The 21,678-nt window shown below is 43.2% G+C and overlaps 1 protein-coding gene across 7 annotated transcripts in view; it reads left to right on the top strand.

The window, feature by feature from the left end:
- SYT7 (synaptotagmin 7) overlaps nt 1-21,678 on the top strand; it is a 614,604-nt gene that overhangs the window by 560,081 nt on the left and 32,845 nt on the right. For all 7 annotated transcript variants that reach the window (XM_069223238.1, XM_069223240.1, XM_069223239.1 and 4 more), the window contains 3 exons: nt 1,051-1,220; nt 1,776-1,890; nt 3,381-3,580. In XM_069223238.1, coding sequence (XP_069079339.1) covers nt 1,051-1,220; nt 1,776-1,890; nt 3,381-3,580 — 485 coding nt within the window. The remainder of the gene's footprint in view (nt 1-1,050; nt 1,221-1,775; nt 1,891-3,380; nt 3,581-21,678) is intronic.

Raw genomic sequence — 21,678 nt, forward strand, 5'->3', positions numbered from 1 at the left:
ACTAGCATTGATTGATACATGTGATGATGAGTGTGCCAGCCTGGCAGCTGTTCCTGCTAGGGCTGAGGTCAACAGCTGAGAGTATTTGGTCGCCTCTACAGTATGAGGTATGTTTCTCCAGTGATAGCAGGGTACTGCCCTTAGCTCTTTCACTCATGTGAAAGGAGGTACAGGTAAGAAAACCCTTAAACATGACAAAAGGTAAGCATCCTGGAAAATGCTATTCGCCTAGAGGTAATGTGGCAATTTCGCCCAACGAGATTAAACCGAGAGTAGGGAGAATTAAATAGTGATTGGAGAAGAAGTAGGCCACAAAAGACAGGTTTATTTTTCATAAATTTTCCGTCTTCTGACTCAGCTAATTAAGGTAGACAGCTAGGGATAGCCACAAAAAGGGAGTTGGGGGGGGGCGCAGCACTGCAAAATAAGATATTGGATAAACTTGGGCCATTTGGACTAAGGACAATAAAAAGTTAATCAAGGCCATCTGAGTTCAGCTTGCAGCCAAGTCCAGCAGCTGTAGCAACACCAGGAACTGATACCGGCTGACCAAAAGGCTGAATGAAGAACTGTTGTTATTTGGAAAAGCTGAAAGTAAGGCCTTTAGCCTCCCTAGCACATAAACGTGACAGTTGCTAGTAGGTGCAATGCCTTCTCCCAGTCAGTAATCTGTATCCACAACATGCACTAAAACGTGAACTTGATTTAACAAAGAATGAAGGTCAAAGTCAGAGCTGAATAGTGCTCTGGGTATGTGAGGTATTAAAGTCTGGTGATAATTTTCAGAGTCCGGGTAGCAGTTCACTGTGAACCCCTCAGGTTGGTGATGGCGATCATCGAGTTTGTCACTGAGATGGATGAGTAGGTGCAGGGACTCTGAGAAAAAGCAGAACCCCTTGTGTTTTGAATCATATGTGATCTATTCCTGGACTAGGTCAGAGAATATGAAGGAGGCTTTTCTTGTGTAAGACATATGATAGGCTTCAGATCAATATCCTCTAGCCTTCACCTGTGCTGTGAAACTAGGTGTCCTTTGTTCTTTAACTGCAGGTTTTCCTTACGAGAAGGTGGTACAACGGGTTCTGTACCTTCAAGTCCTGGACTATGATCGGTTCAGCCGCAATGATCCCATTGGGGAGGTGAACATCCCACTGAACAAGGTGGACTTGGGGCAGACACAGACTTTCTGGAAGGAACTGAAGCCGTGCAGCGATGGAAGTGTAAGTCCCCATCTTGATGGTGCCGCCCAAGCCCCTATAACTGGGATCCTCTGCAATGCTACCAATGAGGGCCTCCTGCAGGCGGCTAGAGGTGGTGTGCAAGAGCCTCTCTCACGTCACAACATTCAGCAGATCTAGGGACTTATCACTGCCCAGAAGTAGCCACCTACTGTCCCTGGGCACATAGTTTTCATTGTGACACCCTGCTCTGTTTGCATCTAGTTATCCCAAGCCCCATTTCCACAGTGACAGCCCGTCTAAATGCTATGATTTCATACACATTACTAAACTTTCTTATTGACCTCGAGTCTTTATCTGTTTTTGATGCCAATTATACCCCATCCTGGGTCAATATTTTGATATCCATTATGTATATATCACTTGCCACTATCTCAACTGTCTAGTGGATGGCAGTTCAATCCTGTACATTGCTCCTGTCAGGTCACCTCACAATTGTGGGTGGTTTCAGCCCTGGGATTCTGGGAGGGCTGTTCTTATACCTTCCCAGAGATCTGAGTTGTTCAGCTGCTGAATTTCCATCTTTGTTCTCTGCAGGGGAGCCGGGGAGAGCTGCTCCTGTCTCTGTGCTACAACCCATCCGGCAACTCCATCATTGTAAACATCATCAAAGCACGAAACTTGAAAGCCATGGACATCGGTGGGACGTCAGGTATGAAAGGGACACTTCAGGGCCAGAGGCTTTTCCGAGACACTAAGATTGCGGGGGAGAAAACTTCTCTTCAGTATCAAGATTCGTTAAGTGTAATCGGTGCACAGCAAGAAACCTGAGACATATGGGTCGGAAGTATGGTTGACCCATTGTGCACCCTCAGACCACACAAAAACTGGTTCGCTCTGCCCCTACCACTACCACTCTCTCTATGGCCTCTCTCTTTCCTCCTCCTTCCCTTTTCTCTTGCTCTTGTCTTTCCCCCTGCTTAATTCGTATCTCTTCTGAGGCCCCATTTTCTGTGAATTTCTGCTTCTTTCACACCCAGGATCTGTGATGCTCATGATGGGAAGTGGTCGAATGGAGTCTGTGGGCAGGAATCATGATGTGCTGGCTGAAGGTCTCTGTAGTCCTCATGCTGCGGGGGAGGGTTCAATCAATCCTCTGACTAGGACAGCTCCCTGCAGTACCTGAGGGTGCTGTCCCTGAGGACCTCATACCAGGGAGGAGCTCAGCAAGACTAGGTACAATGGCGTCAGACCAGTGGGAGCTGTCTCTGTGGCCTTCATGCTGGAGGCAGAGGGTTCAGTCAGGACTGTAATTCGGGACATCGAACAGCAGGACAACAGGACCCGCATCACAGAAGTGCTCCAGGGGCACAATGGATGTTTGCACTTGCTTTGGGCACCCACAAAGCACTTTGGTATTACAGAAGGGGCCTGCACATGCTTGTGCAGCCACTTCTAGAATACAGATAGTGCTAGCGCATATGTTCCATCAGTGCTAGCTCAAGAGGGCAGTCTCTAATTTCCATGGGGGCGTGGCTCCATGCAAATGATGGAATCTCTTTACTTCTGCTTCCACGCCGTATGATGGACATGGTCGCAGTCATAAAGAAGCTGTCAGGCGGTGCACTGACAGTACGCCCCCTGATGACAGCCCTCTGGAAAGTGACAAGGGGCTCATATGGACCCCCACAGACATCACCTTGCAGGCGGGTGCAGTTATTCACTGCACCCGCCTGCAACAGGATCTCTCTCCTCTCTTTAAAGTGCAGGCGGGGGCCACCTGGACAGTGAAATGTGAAGCAGCTTTGAAGCAGCCGCTCCGTGTTTGACTTGAATGCCCCACCCCCAGAGCAGGACAAGTTTGCAGCTGCCCAAAGGGCAGTGCATTCAACCTGTTAGGGTGCTCTTTGCCTATTTGCACACAGAGCACCTGTACGAAGGTGCATTGTGGCGCAAGCAGGGAAAGTGCACCCCATACGTAGTAGGCCCCAGGTCTCTGGCTTGTATAGAACGGCCCCCTACCTGCAGGGGGTTTCCCTTCCACCTTCATGCTGTAGAGTAGGGTTGAGTTGGGCCTCTCACAGGGACTGCCCAAGTCGAGTTAGCCGTCTATAAAGCCCTTGTGCTCCAGCGGGTTTTATTCAGGTCTCCGTCTGTAGAACATGTCTAATGATGCCGTCTTCGGTTCTCTCTCCACCACAGACCCTTATGTCAAGGTGTGGCTGATGCACAAGGACAAGCGCGTGGAGAAAAAGAAAACGGTCGTCATGAAACGCTGTCTAAACCCTGTTTTCAACGAGTCCTTCATCTTTGACATCCCCACGGAGAGGCTGCGGGAGACCACGATCATTATCACCGTGATGGACAAGGACAGACTCAGCCGGAACGACGTCATTGGCAAGGTGAGCTCAGACCAGAGTGGGCTCCCATCTACCAACCAACGCCAAGTGTATAGAAGAGAATGGGTTTTAAAAATCTGCAAATTTATAGGGCATTTTTATGTTAAAATAGCAAGTGTCCCAAGTGAAATATGCTGTGTGCCTCAACACTAACAAGACCCTTGGTTCCCCGTGACAGAGGCAGCCCTTCCTCTCGGGCTCTCTGGGCCGGAGCAGAGAGGTGGCTTGCATAGATTGCATGTGTCCTGTCAAAGTTTGGAGAACACATCTTCCTCGGTTCCTACGGTGAGGAGTTAAAGCGCTATAAAGCCCTGAGATAGTGTGTGTCCATCAGCAGACAACCTCTGCTTCTTGAAGAAAGAAGCGGCCCGTTGTTACTGTGAAAGGTAAAATAGGGTTATTTTTTAAAGATAAATGAGATTTTGAACACACACTTCATAAAAACAACAAAGGTAGAAGCAGGTCGTGTAAACAAAGGGAGTTAAATTAACAGCTTATCTCAACTAGAATCTTTACCAATATATTTTACAGTGAGGTTTCCCGTGGCTCATCTTTGCTGTTGTGAAGAGCTAAAAAGTGCAGAAGAGAGGGATGTCCCTTGTATGAGTCCGTGGGGTGAAGGATTGTTGGCCTCATGTCACACACTGTTGTCTGGTTGTGTACTGTATGGGTTTCTTGGCTGACTTTGTTTCTAGCCGTAGGTCACTTTGTATTAGTGAGTTTATATTGCAGTAAATGAAAGCACAGGAAGAACCGAGCATTTGAAATTTTTCAGCTTACTTATTGAACATATGACTCTTCTGGAAGATTTTTATTATTTGTATGTTTAATTGTCTTTATGACTTTGACCTAACTGTGTGTCAAGTTGATTTACTTTCTTTCTATACCTAGCAAGTACTTTTGTTCGCAGTCAGACAAATCGGTTTTACCAGATCACTCCTTTTAAAGAATCAAAAAGCAATATTGTCATAAACATATAACTATCATATTGACAATTTCATTGCAAAATTGTAATTCTAGTACTTTGTGAACTGGTCTTTGCCTTAAACAAATCACAACTTCAAAACGTGTGGGAAATGCTCAGAAATGTGGCCATCTTTTTCAGAATGTCTTTATATACTGAGCAAAAGCTAGCAGGCTGTAGCACCATCAGCTTTCAGAATACATGGGTGTTTTAGATAGTTTCAATTCTGACTACTGATTTCCTTCTAGAAAGATAAAAATGTAGAAAACAATGCACATGTGTGCCAAAGTGAGAACACGAGGGAATAGTTCCCATTCACAGAATGTGCACAAAAACCAAAGGCCTAACTCCTACTGGATATGGCTCAATGGACTATGCTCCATGGAGAATAAGAATAATACTGATTACTTTTATAATGCACACTACAAACTATATCTTGTGGCTCATTCATGGCAATATAACTTGTGGGTGTATTGATTCATTCGAGATTAAACCGTTTTTGTTGGATCTTCAGCAGTAGACAAAAATAAGACAAAGCAGTCAGCCCTAACTCCTTGACGATGCATTAGCAGGCACATTGCGAAGAGTATCAAGTGCTCACGAAGAACATAAGATGTACCTCCCTCGCTTGTGGACCTAGAACACCAGCGGCTATTGTGATTAGTATACGGGTGATTTGCAGGACTTTTTAAAAAAAGTTATTTCGTTTCAGGCTTGACATGTTCGAATCGCACATTTCAACCTTCATATCCCTACTTGAGTTGCTTCTCCAAACTTGTACTCCTAATGACATCACAAGCCACAGCTTGTAAACCTGACAACATTGCATTATGCAAAATCACATAGCTTTTGAAATTGGGGCATGATATATCTTTGGAGTCTGGTGAAATCACTAGAAGGGGGTGTAAAAATCCTGTAATCAGTGTAAAACTAAGAGATGACTTCAGGCGCACACAGACATAAATAAATGGTGAACACAGGGGTCATAAGGGGTAGGGGGCAGAGGGTTGCTGCTCATGATGACATCTAAAGGACATACCTGCCATTATGGAATGCCATGTCAGTGCTTTGCTGGCCCTTATAGATCACTTGGTGCACCAAGTTCTTCAGATATCCGAGAGCAGCTGGAGTATATGGGATGTGACACTGGCATCAGTTGGCGATGTCCATGCAAACCCCTCGCTCTGGTGCTTTGTGCTGATGTGGCCCAAAATAAGTAGGAGCTTGTTCTCGACAATAACAAGACGAAAACATTTCCATCACATTCAACCAATTTTGCTATATCTTCAAAAGCACTGTAAACTTCCTACGTTGGTGCAGAAATCCGATCTAATACATAAATCCTCTTCGTAATGGCAACAACTTTAAGTATTTGCACCATCTATACTGCTCAGATCAGCCATTGCCAGTTCAGCGCGAGTTCTGCATTTTCATCAAAGTCGAGACAACAGACCCTTCTAGGCCTTCACCCATCAGCCACGGATTAGCCTGCCCTGGGCCTTTTTTATTAGGTCTGCACCTTCGATCCACCCCAGTGACAGTTCCAAAATACGTCAGAGTGTAAAAACACTTAAAAAATACACATAATGTGCATTGAGTTGAGAATACCATCTTTCCAAAATGCAGACCCATGGCACTTTATTCTGAGAAGAATATTGACACACAGAAGGGAGAAACAGTGCAATGAACTCATGTTGGCAGTGCCACATAGTGATTCATAGTGAAGCCAGAGGAAGCAATTTGGCTTCTCATAGTAGCTATCAGTTCCACTTAGGAGAACCCAGCATGAACCACCAGTCCCTTGCCGAGTCTGTGAGCTTTCTGAGCCTCTTTGAAGGTCATGAGATATGGAAAAAGAACATTTTTATTTTCTACTACTGAATGACTTAACACTCGTACACATAAGAAGAGATATCATTCTCGCAATTGTAACTGATACAAGGTAAGGATTTGTGACAATCTCATTTCTTAGCACTCTTGATTAATACATTATTTTGGTGCTTGTTGTATAGTTTCGGAGAATTATATGTAGCTCTGGGTTAGAAGATTTATGGGGACTCCTGCAGGGATGGAGAGGGCTTAGGTTTGGAGTGATGGAGTGGGGAAGTGTCGGTGCCCTTTGGTGTACAATGGTATTAAAAAAGAAAAATAACATTGTAAAAGTCCTAAGAATGCGTCAAGTAGTAGAACTGTGCATGAAACGTTTTAATGAATAATAAAAAACTTAGAGTCATTTTATGAAACCTGAATGTTTTCTTGCACAGCAAAAAAAGTTTGTTAAATGGACTTTCATAGTGCCCTATCACCCGTGAGGGTATCCTGGTGCATGTGTGTGAGAGTAGTCTTGAGGGGAATTACTCGAAGAGTGAGGACTTCAGCTCTTGCAGAATTCAAGAAGAGATGAGGAGGCTCTAATGTGCTGTAGCAGCGTGTTCCATGTTTTAGGAGTAATGTATGAGAAAGCATGTCTTCCTGCCCTACTTTTGTGAATGCGTGGGACATGAGTTAATGAGAGTCTGCTGAGCCGAAGTGCTTGGAGGGTTGGTGGATCTGCACAATGCTGTTCAGGTAGGCTAGGTGTGTGTTGGTAGTGCTTTGTATTAGTGGGTGAGAAGCTTTAAATGTGCTTGTTTATATATTTGGAGTCGGTGTAGTTCCCTAAGTTGTGGTGTGACACAACACTGGCAAGGGAGGCTGAGGGCCAGTCTGGCTACTGTGTTCTGGATAGCCTAAAATCTATTTGTGAGTTAGTTGGTGATTCCTGCATATAGAGTGTTCATGTAGTCCAGTCTACTAGTGATGAGGGCCTGGGTGACGGTTTTCCTGGTGTTGTTAGGTAGCCACTTGAATAGCTTTTTCAGCATTGTCAGGGAATGAAAGCAGGCCATGGCGACCACATTGACCTAGACGGATATGTCCAGCATGGTGTTAATAATAATCCTAAAGTTTCTTGCTTGTGTGCTGTGGATGGGAATGGGTCTGAGGTATGTAGGCCACCACGCTGAATTTCACGGTGAAACATCATTTCCAAAGATCACTACTTCAGTCTTGTCTTTCTTTAGTATGCAGCAGTTGGACTTCATCTAGGTGGCCTCTTCGGTCATGCAGGAGTTGCAGTTGTTCTGGTGCTGGGTGTTTTGTCTAAGAGGGGCAATATCAGTTGTATGTCTTTGTCTTTATCTTTATTTGGTGAATTTCGTCATCAAAATCAAAAATATCAAACAAGTACATAAACATTATAATAAATAAAACAGAGATAAAACATCATATGCTTTAAGAAAAAAGGAAAACGATAAAACAAACAGCAAAAAACGTAATAAAACCACATAAAAATAAATAACACAGATTTTATAAAACCAATATATATCGGATAAAAGAATGGACCATGCTAAATGGGTTACAACGAGAGAGAAATTTATTTAGTCACTCTCATCCTAATCCTCCACAATGACACCAGGTACCTTGAAACAGCTAAAACAATAATTTGCCTGGTGTCTGACAAATTCTCAAGGCTTCTGTATGTTCCTTCAACCCAAGGTTACGACATAAAGGAGCAGTCCACTTCATCTTTAGGCTATAGTACAGCAGACAAGTGAATAAATCAAGCTCAGTGGTTTCCCGCCATATGTTACAAGATGGACAGTAACTATCGGTTGGTTTCACGTCGTATACCAACCGGTCCCACCTGGTGGTATACGAGTTAAGGAGCAGGGTCCCATGCCTGCATTAAAGAAAAAGCTTTCTCGCTATGTGTGGCTCAACTTCGTCTAAAAATAGCTCCAATTTAAATACATCTTTCTTGAAAAGGCACGCCTGAGTCACAGAGCCCAAATTGGGTTGTTGACACAATAGGCCCATTTGGTATGACCAATATGCTCTCTTGACCTGCCCCTTGGAGATTGCACATGCATCTTCTGTGTTGGTCCAGAGAAGCTCAAGGCTTATATCCGTCTGTGTTGTCCACATACTTGGCCCATTGGATGTTACCTGCCCCTGGCAGGCACAAAACCTCTGCCAGACCCTGTGGTAAGAACTTAATTCCAGAGTTGCCCAAATCCTACTCTGAAACAAAAGCGGCTGAAATCTTGATTTATCGGAGACAGATTTAAGCCCCAAGTCCATCAGCAAGGCAAGCAAGGGTGTACTAATTGGTAATCCCACTGATTACCACAGAAAGCGGTTCTCTGCTTTAATCAGAGATAGCGCCTCCATATGTCCCCATAACTCAGCTTCATACAGAGCAGCTCCCAACAGCTGCTGATTATAAATAAACCTGCAGGACTGTGGAGACAGGGGTGTATTGTGAGGTAATAAGTATCTTCAACAGGCCCCCAACAGCTTGATCTAACTTGAGGCCGCATCTTGCAATGTGGGCCTGTCATTTGAGATGTTCTGTCAAAATTATGCCCAAATATTCAAATGTGTGGACTCTCTTAAGGGGGCATCGTCTCAATATTGGATGTGAACAAGTGGAATGACCAGGATTAAGTACCATACATTTTGTCTTAGCACGGTTAATATCTAGGCCTCTCACCCTACAGACATTTTCAAACCTATCAATAATGTTTTGGATGCCCATGAGAGCTTTAGATAAAAGCAAAGTATCATCTGCAAACATCAGGGCAGAAACCCTGATGTTTGCCAAAGAGGGGGCATCAGATTCATAATGATCTACATCCTTAACCAAGCCATTTACAAACAACGAAAATAAAGTGGGTGCCAGGACGCATCCCTGCCTGACTTCCCTTGTCACCGGAAATTTATCATTTAGCTCCCCCATCTGCCTACATCTGACTTGTGCATAATTATTATCATGCACTTTTATAATCATATTTAAAAGATAAAGTGGTACCGCCATACCTGCCAGAGTCTGCCACAACATGAAGTTGGGAACAAGGTCAAAAGCTGACTAAAGGTCTACGAACGCTACGTATGGTCACCCACCCCCTAGCTGCACAAACTTCCAATGCAATATTACAAGGTGAAAAACCTGGTCCAATGTGCTGGTGCACTCTCTTAAACCTGACTGGAGTGGGGTCAATATGTCAGAGGCGGTCGTCCAGTCTTGAAGTCTACTCAAGATGACCCTAGCAAAAAGTTTTTGGGCCCTATCAAATAAATGTATTGGTCTGTAATTCGAAGGGACACCCCTGGGCCCTTCTTCTAAACAGGTACAATCTCAGCACCAGCCGAGGTTGACGGAGTGAGGACCCCATTCAATATAGCATTAAGTAGAACAGTAAAATAGGGTACCCATACATCGACTTGATCCAGAAAGAGGTCCCCAGGAATTTTGTCAAGCCTAGGGGCTTTATGGCGCGCAATCCTAGAGACAGCTTGGCTTATTTCTTCAGGACTAAAACTAATGTTCTCTTGAGGACCATATGTTAAAAAAAAAAAAGCTCAGCGATTAAGCTGCGCGGCATCACGACTGACCGTGGCAGCGTCACGGGAAGTGGGCCCAGAATGATCGAAGTGGTCATCCACGGAACAAGTTGGAAAAATGGGCAACCCATCCTCCATAGCAATATGGTTTTCCACTGGAATTAAATTTGTCACTACAGGGAGTGCAGAATTATTAGGCAAGTTGTATTTTTGAGGATTAATTTTATTATTGAACAACAACCATGTTCTCAATGAACCCAAAAAACTCATTAATATCAAAACTGAATATTTTTGGAAGTAGTTTTTAGTTTGTTTTTAGTTTTAGCTATGTTAGGGGGATATCTGTGTGTGCAGGTGACTATCACTGTGCATAATTATTAGGCAACTTAACAAACAAAAATATATACCCATTTCAATTATTTATCATTACCAGTGAAACCAATATAACATCTCAACATTCACAAATATACATTTCTGACATTCAAAAACAAAACAAAAACAAATCAGTGACCAATATAGCCACCTTTCTTTGCAAGGACACTCAAAAGCCTGCCATCCATGGATTCTGTCAGTGTTTTGATCTGTTCACCATCAACATTGCGTGCAGCAGCAACCACAGCCTCCCAGACACTGTTCAGAGAGGTGTACTGTTTTCCCTCCTTGTAAATCTCACATTTGATGATGGACCACAGGTTCTCAATGGGGTTCAGATCAGGTGAACAAGGAGGCCATGTCATTAGGTTTCCTTCTTTTATACCCTTTCTTGCCAGCCACGCTGTGGAGTACTTGGACGCGTGTGATGGAGCATTGTCCTGCATGAAAATCATGTTTTTCTTGAAGGATGCAGACTTCTTCCTGTACCACCGCTTGAAGAAGGTGTCTTCCAGGAACTGGCAGTAGGACTGGGAGTTGAGCTTGACTCCATCCTCAACCCGAAAAGGCCCCACAAGCTCATCTTTGATGATACCAGCCCAAACCAGTACTCCACCTCCACCTTGCTGGCGTCTGAGTCGGACTGGAGCTCTCTGCCCTTTACCAATCCAGCCACGGGCCCATCCATCTGGCCCATCAAGACTCACTCTCATTTCATCAGTCCATAAAACCTTAGAAAAATCAGTCTTGAGATATTTCTTGGCCCAGTCTTGATGTTTCAGCTTGTGTGTCTTGTTCAGTGGTGGTCGTCTTTCAGCCTTTCTTACCTTGGCCATGTCTCTGAGTATTGCACACCTTGTGCTTTTGGGCACTCCAGTGATGTTGCAGCTCTGAAATATGGCCAAACTGGTGGCAAGTGGCATCGTGGCAGCTGCACGCTTGACTTTTCTCAGTTCATGGGCAGTTATTTTGCGCCTTGGTTTTTCCACACGCTTCTTGCGACCCTGTTGACTATTTTGAATGAAACGCTTGATTGTTCGATGATCACGCTTCAGAAGCTTTGCAATTTTAAGAGTGCTGCATCCCTCTGCAAGATATCTCACTATTTTTGACTTTTCTGAGCCTGTCAAGTCCTTCTTTTGACCCATTTTGCCAAAGGAAAGGAAGTTGCCTAATAATTATGCACACCTGATATAGGGTGTTGATGTCATTAGACCACACCCCTTCTCATTACAGAGATGCACATCACCTAATATGCTTAATTGGTAGTAGGCTTTCGAGCCTATACAGCTTGGAGTAAGACAACATGCATAAAGAGGATGATGTGGTCAAAATACTCATTTGCCTAATAATTCTGCACTCCCTGTAGAGCCAGTAGCTGTCATATTCGAGAAGCAAGGAGAGCCTTGTCTCTTAACTGCTCCAAGAATGCCCTCCAATCTCAGGATCTCCCATTCCCTCTTAGCAACCCGTATGGTTTCTTTATATGCCCATCTAGTTTCTTGGATGAAAGACCTATCACATAATTTGATTGTGCCCATTAATGCCTTCCAAACCTTGCTACATTTTTCATTGTACCAGTTTGGGGTGCAGCGCCTTCTGGTAGAGTCATTAGCCTCTGTAAGAAAATGAACTCTTAGGCTAAAAAACATTTGGGCATGTATGACGCTGTACAAAGTGGAGCTATGGTCCATGGGCATGTCTAGCATTCGTAACATTTCCCTTATCACCCCCAAGACCACATTATAAACTTCACCATCTAACTCTCTTGAGAATGACAACACACTCCATTTGACCCTTCATTTATTAAAGACCACCACTAGCCTTCTGAGAAAGGGTTCATTGCCATCTATTTGCAGAGCTGCAGTTAGAAGTTCTAAAACCAGCACATTGTATTTGCTATCTTGTCAGGATAAGACTGCCATATCAATTAGTTTAGACCAAAGCCGGAGGTCAAGAAGAAAATAATCAATCAGACTTGTGCACTGTACTCTATTGAAAGTATGCTTGCCACCTTTATCTGACCAAGACCTACCATTGCATGCTCTTAGCTCTGCATTCAAGACCAAAGAATAAAGTTGCAGGGCCAAAAGGGACCATTTTTTATGGAGGGATAGATAATGTGGGGATATACCACCATAGATCTTCTTCATACGAATAAAATTCCATTTGAGTACCCAAAGGTTCAAACCGACAATTAAAATCACCCCCCTCAATTTTGACAACCTCCCTTGTGAGCTCAGCCATATGAGCAGATAACATTTGTAATACACTAGATTCAGTTTTGTTACCTGTTGGCCTGCAGGAGGTATTATAAATGTAACATATGGACAAACCTGGCAGTGTTAGTGAAATACACAAGAAGTCTGGGGAATCCAACATAATTTATTTAACACTACACCTCAATGTTGTTTTAACCCAGATTGTTATACCCCCTAAAGGCTGACCCCTGACCTTTAGAGTGGCTTCCTTACTAAACACCCCAAAACCAGTACAGTACGTTGGTGTGGTCGACCATGTTTCCTGGAATATACAGGAAAGAGGAGTGTCAAGCTCGTTCAAAGCAGGCCATCTTTGACGACAGACCTGCTACTTTCCAGGATAGCAACCTAGTAACCACATTAAGGTGGCCCCGCTACATCCATTCCCACACCCTCAACTTCATCGGAGGGTTAATAAATCATCCCCATTCCTGTCCTTGAGTGCCATTTCCCTAATGGCATCCCAGACAATTGAAGACCCAGACCCTGCAGGGACAAGACTAGTGCAAACTAAAGCACGCAGTACAGTGGATTAGAACCCGACCAGGCCTCCTTCCTGCAATACAGCAGGCTCACCCTGACTCTCGTCCCCCACACCTCCACAATCATCCCCAGGTAAGGTATTACTAATCAGTACAAAGGGGTTAGGTCTGATAAGTAAGCAAGAGGGGCCACGAAATACGGGCTGCAGAAGGGCTGATGCGCCAGCAAGAGATCTTTCAGGCTCACAGTTCTTAATTACTCTATCAACTTTAGCACAGATGCAGCCGCCATCCTGTCCAACATATCAGTCATTATCTTCCAGACTTGAAAGGGCCTGGAATATATTTTGGAGAATAAGACCAAATTGTACTTGTCGCCTGACCAGGTACTGGTCTACAAACTGGTCCCATTTACTCCTATTAATAGGCCGGATTACGCTTCTATAAAAAATGCAAGTGTCAGGATTCGAATCAAGCTTGTTTTGACCATGCCGCTCTAGCCAAAGCCAATATCTCCCCTGCCACCGCAGAATTGCAAACATTAACAACTATAATGTCTCCCAGAAACTCACCAAATGGTGTATACCTCCCACTCTTCGGACATAGAGGATCTCATTATAGAAGTCCCATTTACATCCCACATTGCTATTTAGCCAGTGGGTAACCTTATATTTGAGGGCCCACGTTGATTTAATCAAATTGGTCTGGAGACAGGGAACATTGGTTAAAATGATCACATTTGGCCTTAATGGTGGCTAGCCGATCATGGACCGGTCCCGGCTTTGCATCCAATAGTTTGCCAAGGCCAATGCACAAAATTTCCCAAAGATCTGTGCTGGAAAAATACTGAGTAGTCGTGTTATCACGCCCTGATGTCACCAAATTCTGTTTCGGTTTAACTGGTTTTAACTTCTGTGACTTTTTCCTTCTCCTTACCGCAGGCTCGGAGACAGGACCGATCATTATTAGCAACACCATTGCTGGTACTATTAACAAGAATAGACCCCTCCTCTGGACTATCCTTTACAAACCCAGTAATCCCAGCTAAGCCCCAACCCAGTGCCTGAAAAAGGCTACAGCAATGTAGGGCAGGTAGATTGCCAGGTGTCTGCCAAATAAAGTTCCCCGCGCAGCAGAGAGCTGGAGGCCAAGTTATAATATGCTGAAACCCCTCCTGCTCATGGTGCACCCTGGGGGATGAAGTCTCACCCCAGCACATGGGCTACAGCAGTGCGGGCAGGTAGATTGCCAGGTGTCCATCCATTAAAGTTCCCAATCAGGTTAAAGCAGAAAGCTACACTCTTTAACTTCTGTTTCTCAGGATCTTCCACAATACTGTCCTTGTCAGCATCCTTCAAACTTACATTTATCTTGCCCCCTTCAGTGTAGCAGCTATACCTGAATGAATAGCATAGTCTTTGACATAGGTAAGTATGCTGATGTTGTGTCCAAGGGTATCCTGAGTGACAGAAACAAGTAAATCATCAGTTATTAAAGGGGGCAAATTGGTGGGCTACAAAAGCTCCGAAGTTTCGGACTCAAGCGAAAGTCGACGCTCCGCCAGTTGTATTTCATGTGATACGAGATCTACTGTCCGCATCAGAAAATTGTCTATAGTTAAGCGAGTATAAACCCACAAGCCCGGGGTAACTCCAAAGTCAGCCTTTCTTTTCCTTAATGGTTTCCCAAGTACCAAAGTGCACGAAGTATCAGATAAAAGTCAAAATACCTTAAAATTACTGGTAAGGTTGATTAGTGTCATTCAAGAATTAAAATCATCTGGTAGACATTATCCGATTAGTGTCCAGCCAAGAGAATGGGCCCGACCTCTGTCGCATCCCACGCAGCGGGGGAACTGGAGGCCAATATATCCTATTCAAAGGCCTCTCCTGCTCACAGTGCATACTGAGGGGCGAAGTCCCACCAAAGCACATGAAAAAGGCTACGGCAATGCACGCAGGTAGATTGCCAGGTGTCCGCCGATGAAAGTTCCCCGCGTATCGGGGAGCTGGAGGCCAACATATAGTATGCAGAGGCCCTACCTGTTCATGGTGCACACTAGGGGACGAAGTCTCACCTCAGCATTTGAAAAAGGCTACAGCAATGCAGGCAGGTAGATTGCCAGGTGTCGGACGATGAAAGTTCTCAATCAGGTTAAAGCAGAAAGCTACACTCCTAACCTCTGTTTCTCAGAATCCTCCACAATATTGTCCTTGTCAGCATCCTTCAAACTTACATTTAACTTGCCCTTCATGCAGCTGCTATGCCTGAATGAATAGCATAGTCTTTGTCATTGGTGAGTATGATGATGTTGTCTCCACAGGTGTCATGTACCACTGGTGTCATGTAGACATGTTCTTCCGTGAGAAAGGTGAAAACCCATTGAAAGGCAAGAACTTTGATACCCACCTCATAAAGTAGTCTGATCCGGATGGGATGGGAGACTCCATGGAAGGCTGAAGAGAGGTTAAGTAGGATGAGGGCTGCTGTTTCTCCTCGTTGAGGATTATCCAAATGTCATCCATTGCTGTGATGAGGGCTGTCTCTGTACTTTGGTTTGGTCTGAAACCTCTTTGTGTGGCGTCAAGGAACTGGTGGTTGGTGAGGTGGTCGGCAAGGCACATGTTGATTGCTTTTTCTAGGACCTTGGCCAGGTATGGTAGGATGGAGATCGGCCAGTAGTTCAAGAGTTCGGCTGGGTTTGCTGAGAGCTTCTACAGGAGGGTGTTCACCTCTGCATGCTTCCAGGCTTCCAGAAAGGTGGCTGTGCAAATGGAGGTATAAAGGATGGGGATGCCAGCTTTGCTGATATGGCTGAACCTTTTTTTGAAGGCACTTGGGCTTGGGTCTGATGGGGCATCGGTGTGGATAGTAATCATGATTGCTATGGTTTCCTCTGTGATGATGGGGTTTTATGATGTCAGGGTGTCGCCTTTCTCCGATACCAGGAGACGTACTGCAGGGCTGAAGGGGTCCGGCTGTGAGCCAAAGCTGGTGTCTATGGCTGTGATTATGTTGCAGTAGATGTTTGAGAGGTCCTACACAGCTCTTTGATTTGGGTGATGTTATTGGTGGTTGCTGCTGGTGTGGTCAAGTCCTTGATGATTGTGAAAACCTTTTTTCTGCTGTTGGAGCTGTTATTGATGCGTTCCGCTAGAGCCATCCTTTTGGTTTCCCAAATTTGCTGGTGGTAGCATCTCTGTGAGGATTTGAATACTTCCTTTTCCAATTCTTCCTGGTTTGCTCTCCACCTCGATCCTAGATGCTTGCAGTACCATTTGGGCATTCTGAGTATTTACATGTACCATCTGGCCTGCGTTTGCATCCTTGCTGATTGTCTTCTTTTCCAAGGGGCAGGGTTTCAGCACAGGTGGTGATGCAGTTGTTAAAGTTGTGGATGTCACTGGATAGGTGACCTGGGTGCTCTGGTTGGATTGTTGGGGGGGGGACTGAAGCCCAATATACATTTGCTATGTTGCTCCAGTGTTAACAGACAGATTCTGTCATGATGATTCTTCTGTGGTGGAGAATGGCGATTGAGAAGCTGATGATGGCCTGGTCGGTCCAAGTGACAAAAGTGGGTGTGTTGATCGTGATTCCATTGAATGATGTAAAAACAGGGTCCAGGATGTGTCTGGCAGTGTGGGTGGGGCTTGAAATTTGTTGCAAGTGTCTGAGGTTTCAGAGGCTTTCGAGGAGTATGACTGAGCTTTGGTTGCTCAGATCTTCTAGGTGAAATTTGGTGTCTTCTAGGAGGATGTAGGCACTGGAGTCAATGAATAGTGGGACAACGAAGTCCAGACGTTGCTGGTTAAGTCGGCTCAGGGTCCTCAGGGGGTTGGTTGAACAGAGTTCTGTCAAGGTGAAGTTAACTGTGATTTGAAATTTGAAGTGGAAGGGTTTCATGTAGTTGGTTCAGGTTTCTGTGTTGGTGATACAGCTGATGGCATCCTTGAAAATGATGGCGATTCCTCCTCCAGGTCTGTGTTGGAGATCCCGTGACAAGCGGTGGGTCCGATTATTCAAAATGCTGGTGACAATATTTTTTGTGGCAGGAAAAGTATATTTCAATTATTCACAACAGGCTATAGTTATTTTGTCCAAAATAAGTGGTAGCATCTAGTCAAACCATCCAACCCAATTATTGCCATTAATCAGGGTCTGGCTGGCTTGTAGAACAATCTGGCAGTGTTAGAAAGGTTGGTCTGACACGTCTGTGTGGTGGCCATTTTTCGACAGTTTTGTGTGTGTTTTATGGTCTGGTAGGCTGTTTGTTCCTGCTAATTTCCCTGATATTACCACAAACATTGTAGTCAGTTGGGCAGAAGATCAAAAAAGAGTGGCCACACAAAAAAGGCTTAAATAGAGTATCTTTGAGGTAATGACCCATTTAGTATTGCAAGACATTTACATGCATAAATAGCCTAAAACACCTGGTGTTACCTTTTACTCTAACCAGAGTGAGTCATTTTACAGACTTGACTATTTTCTGTTCTCCAGAGAACTGATTTTTTTTTTTTTTTTAAAGATATAGCACCCTGACATTGGGAGGACCATGCTGTTTTAACACTTGCATTAGGAGGTATGGGCATTTACAGAGGGTATAATGCTTTGTCATTTAATTGGGCACTTCTTTAGGAACAGGTATGTGACATATATATTAAAAATTAAACATCAGATTTTCCCTCATGCACTCGATGCTCAACTCATATATTTTCTGTATGGGGCTCATTCAAGGCATACCTTAAAGGGAGCTTATCTCAGTTTTCCAATATGAAGAAAGAAAAAACAAGAATAGGCCAAACGTGATAAACTATCAAATAAGATTACAACCCAGTATCTGTTGTTAGAGAATAAGATAGATCTAATTATGCAAAAGATTTATTTTTCAAAGTAACAAGAAGCTCAGAGCAGTTTTAACAAATAGTCTAATGATAATGCACCACAGAGGTTCATACTGCAGCAGGAAAACTGTCTGACTTTAACTGTAATGAAAACAGAGTGGAAAAATGCATGTCTGGAAAACCAAGGTCAAAATTGCTAAAGACCAGGTGACTCATATTCATGTAGAAGGCAAAGACTAAACTACTAAAATTAAGATTTTTAACAAATGCTGTTCATCAGTATTGTCAGAAACTAACAAGGTTGATACATTTTTTTATCAATTCCCAACACAATTCCTGGAGAGCATTACAAAGATGATAAACCCCATCACTAAAGCAGAGGGTATTACCACAATAAGTACATTCATGAATGGGAAGCTGCTGGACATGATGGGACCTTTACGAAAGTCTGAAAAATGCTCTTAGGACAAATTATTTCTGAGATGTTGTCTACTGTATGTCAAGAATGCTTTCAGTTGGATGTTTCTCCTATGTCTTAGCACAGATGTTCGACAACTGATCCTCTTAATACCCAATTTTATCATTAAAAGTTGACCATAAAAAACTATTTGCTAATTGTTTACAAGACTCTTTTTAGAACTGATATATGAAGAGTAACAGAACTTTACTTTAACAAGCACAGACTTAGGGACTCATTATGAGTTTGGCGGTCCTACTACAGGACCGTCAAACTCACGGTGAGGATGCCACCGCAATAGGGGTGATGTCCCCCCGAGCGTATTACAATGTTGCTGCCAGGCTGACTGCAGGAACATTGTAATACATGTTCCCGCCAAGCTGACCGACGGGAGCATTGTTGGGATTTTGGCCTCGGCTCCCTTAAGGACAGTGCCAAAGCAGACAGTGCGCATTCTGGTGGTGCTGGGCGGGGGGGCCTGCACTTGCCATGACTGCATGGTCATGGGCAGTGCACGGGCGTGCTGTGGCCCCCAGCACTTCTTTTCTGCCAGCCTTTTCTTGGCCATGAAAAGGTTAACGGAAAGAGGGGCGGCAATCAGCCAGGTGGCACTGAGATCAGCACTGCCATGGCTGGTTGCAAGCCCGACTGCCATCATGCCGTCTGAACCATGTTACAGGAGGAAAAGAGGTCCTCTGGCCGTCCGACTGCCAAAGTTGTAATTTGGCGAACCGACCGCCAAAGCCATGGAAGTCCAACCGCCACTGTGAGTTTGTAGGACTCATGACTTTCAGACTCATAATGAGGCCCAAAGTGTTTAACCATGTTTATTGGCCATGCCTGTTGGTTACTGTGAAGCACTAAGGATACCCTGAGCATTTTAGAGCAGCCATGAGAGCTTTATATCAGTCACCTTATGCCAACCATTGTGATTAAAAGACCCAGATTTCCTCTGTCCCCTTTACTCTTTGATCTTTTTATAGAACCTTCGATAATTATGCTCTACGTGAATTCTGAAACCAAAGGATTCTTGCTGAGTACCATAAATCATAAAGTCAAATATGCAGATGATCTCTTTGGGTTAAGCCAAGTTTCATAGTCAGTATTGACCCTCATGGCTGTCTTAAAGGACATCAGATTTTTTTAAAAATCTGGCTACATATTAAATAATAAAACATAGATCTTGTCATGGAATAATGCAAGTGGAGAAACGTGGACAATATTCAACTTGACAAATGTGAAATATTTGGAAGTTATTATTCCTAAGAATATATAAGCTTATGTTTCCTTGAACTAACACTCAGAATGGGGTGACAATTAACAGCTGTTAGACCATAATCAGAATCTTGCAATGTCATTAGTGGGATGAGTCAAATATATAAGGTGACAAATCGTGTCGTAACCTGGGGCTTAGGAACTTCAAATTGCATTCAGAATACTAAGAAGTGACAGTAGGAGGTGTATTGCATTTGCCGTTTCTAGGTTCTTGTTGTGCATGTGGAGGCTTAGTGGGAAAAGGGTGGTTACAGGATGAATTGAACTTTTTACCTATTTTTATGTACCTTGTATTTTTTAAAATTCATTTTAATATATTTTTTTTTTATGTATTGTTTGTTTTATGTATGATTTTATTCTAGACTATTTTAATTATCTGTATCATGTTCTTTTATGGCCATTAGGCTGAATCAAAGATTATTGGATTGGATTGGATATCCTTTTCAACACCTTCTCACAAATACACCTAAATTCATTTTTTTATAAGTTGGAAGCCCATGCTAATAGATTTATTTAAGAAAGTGAAACGTCTAGAATTGCCTAGAGCAAAATAGCACAAATTAGAAGCTACATCAAGATTTCTGAAAATACTACTCTGTACCTAAACTCCACACCATTCAAATTTGATTGACTTTTTATCAGTGTGATAGTAATGAATTTCAGTATTATTTCTTTATAAATCATCCAATTAGCCCAGCAAGACATTTGACAAAATATAACAACCCTAAATTCTTTGATAATGTAAACTAAAATGCATATGTGATACAATCCACATTTGGTGGGATATATATTCAGCAGGAGCTTAAACTTACGTGATTGATAAAATATACTGTAACACAGAGAAATTTAGATTTTCCATTTCCCAGTATTCCTTTGAAGTCTACATTAAATATTAGATGCCTGCTAAACAGGGATGTTGTTAATAATTGTAGCCAGCTTAAATCTTTTGACCAGCTAAAATATGGCCACATAATTAATAGCATGTCTAAAGGATTTAGATTGAAGAATACATATATCTAACTAAAAATATATGAGTATTTATCTTCCCCTACATAGTTTCCTAATTGGTATTTATGATGCTGAGTATACAAAATGGATTGCTTTTCAATTGTACGAAAAACTTGTAGTTAGTGACTGGAATAAAATCTGGTGTCAGAATGGAAGAATGAAGAAGTACAAGTTGATGACATTGGTTGGAACGCCACCTTGGCAATGACTAGAACACTTTCATTAATATCAGATGTTGTTGCCAACCGTTCATAGGATCTCGTCACACATCTCAGCCCCAAAATCAGTATCAAAAAGTATCCACATAATATGTTTTACTGCTCCCAAAGTGGACAAGTTAATGTTCTCCACAGCTGAATGATTTTAGCTGCAAGTTTTCACTTTTTGTGAGGCTACTCTACAGTCCTCAATACAGATGGCACCATAGATAGCTCAGATGTTTTTCATTAGGAGTAAGTAGAATGGCAATTGCTAAACACTAGAAAGCTAAGAGTCCTTCAAAATTTCCAAGATAGTAGACAAAGAATTTATAGAGTTCTGAGTTTGAACTTCTAACTTTTAGGCATGCCACCAAATTGAAAACAAAATCTAATTGGACACTCGTTAAAGAATCATTCAAAATTATATTGGAAGCACAATGGCACCTGATTCTTTTAACTGATTACCATCGCCCTTGTAAGTAATTCCAATAAAGCACTGTCAACCCCACCAACTGCTGGCAACGTGCTTTAAAGATGGTTTTCAGATGTCTTGAGCCCTACAGACTTCACAGGGAACAGTTCTTTGGGTCTCTAGACTGGATCTCTCACTCAGGCCTTAGCTTCATTCAGAAAGAACTGAATTCAGCACATGGTACTTGGCAAGTCAAAGGCCTTCCTTGGCGGAAATAAAATTTTAACCTACTTTATCCATAAGTCATAGTCTCCTTAGAACGATCCATTTCAGCGATTTGGTAACAGACCACACTTTAGATTCCACAACTCCTTGGGAAAACATTAGTATGCACTTTGAATTTCTTATATTTGATGAAAATGAAGTTTGCTACAACTGTAT

Source organism: Pleurodeles waltl, chromosome 3_1, assembly GCF_031143425.1.
Source record: "Pleurodeles waltl isolate 20211129_DDA chromosome 3_1, aPleWal1.hap1.20221129, whole genome shotgun sequence".
Taxonomy (NCBI): domain Eukaryota; kingdom Metazoa; phylum Chordata; class Amphibia; order Caudata; family Salamandridae; genus Pleurodeles; species Pleurodeles waltl.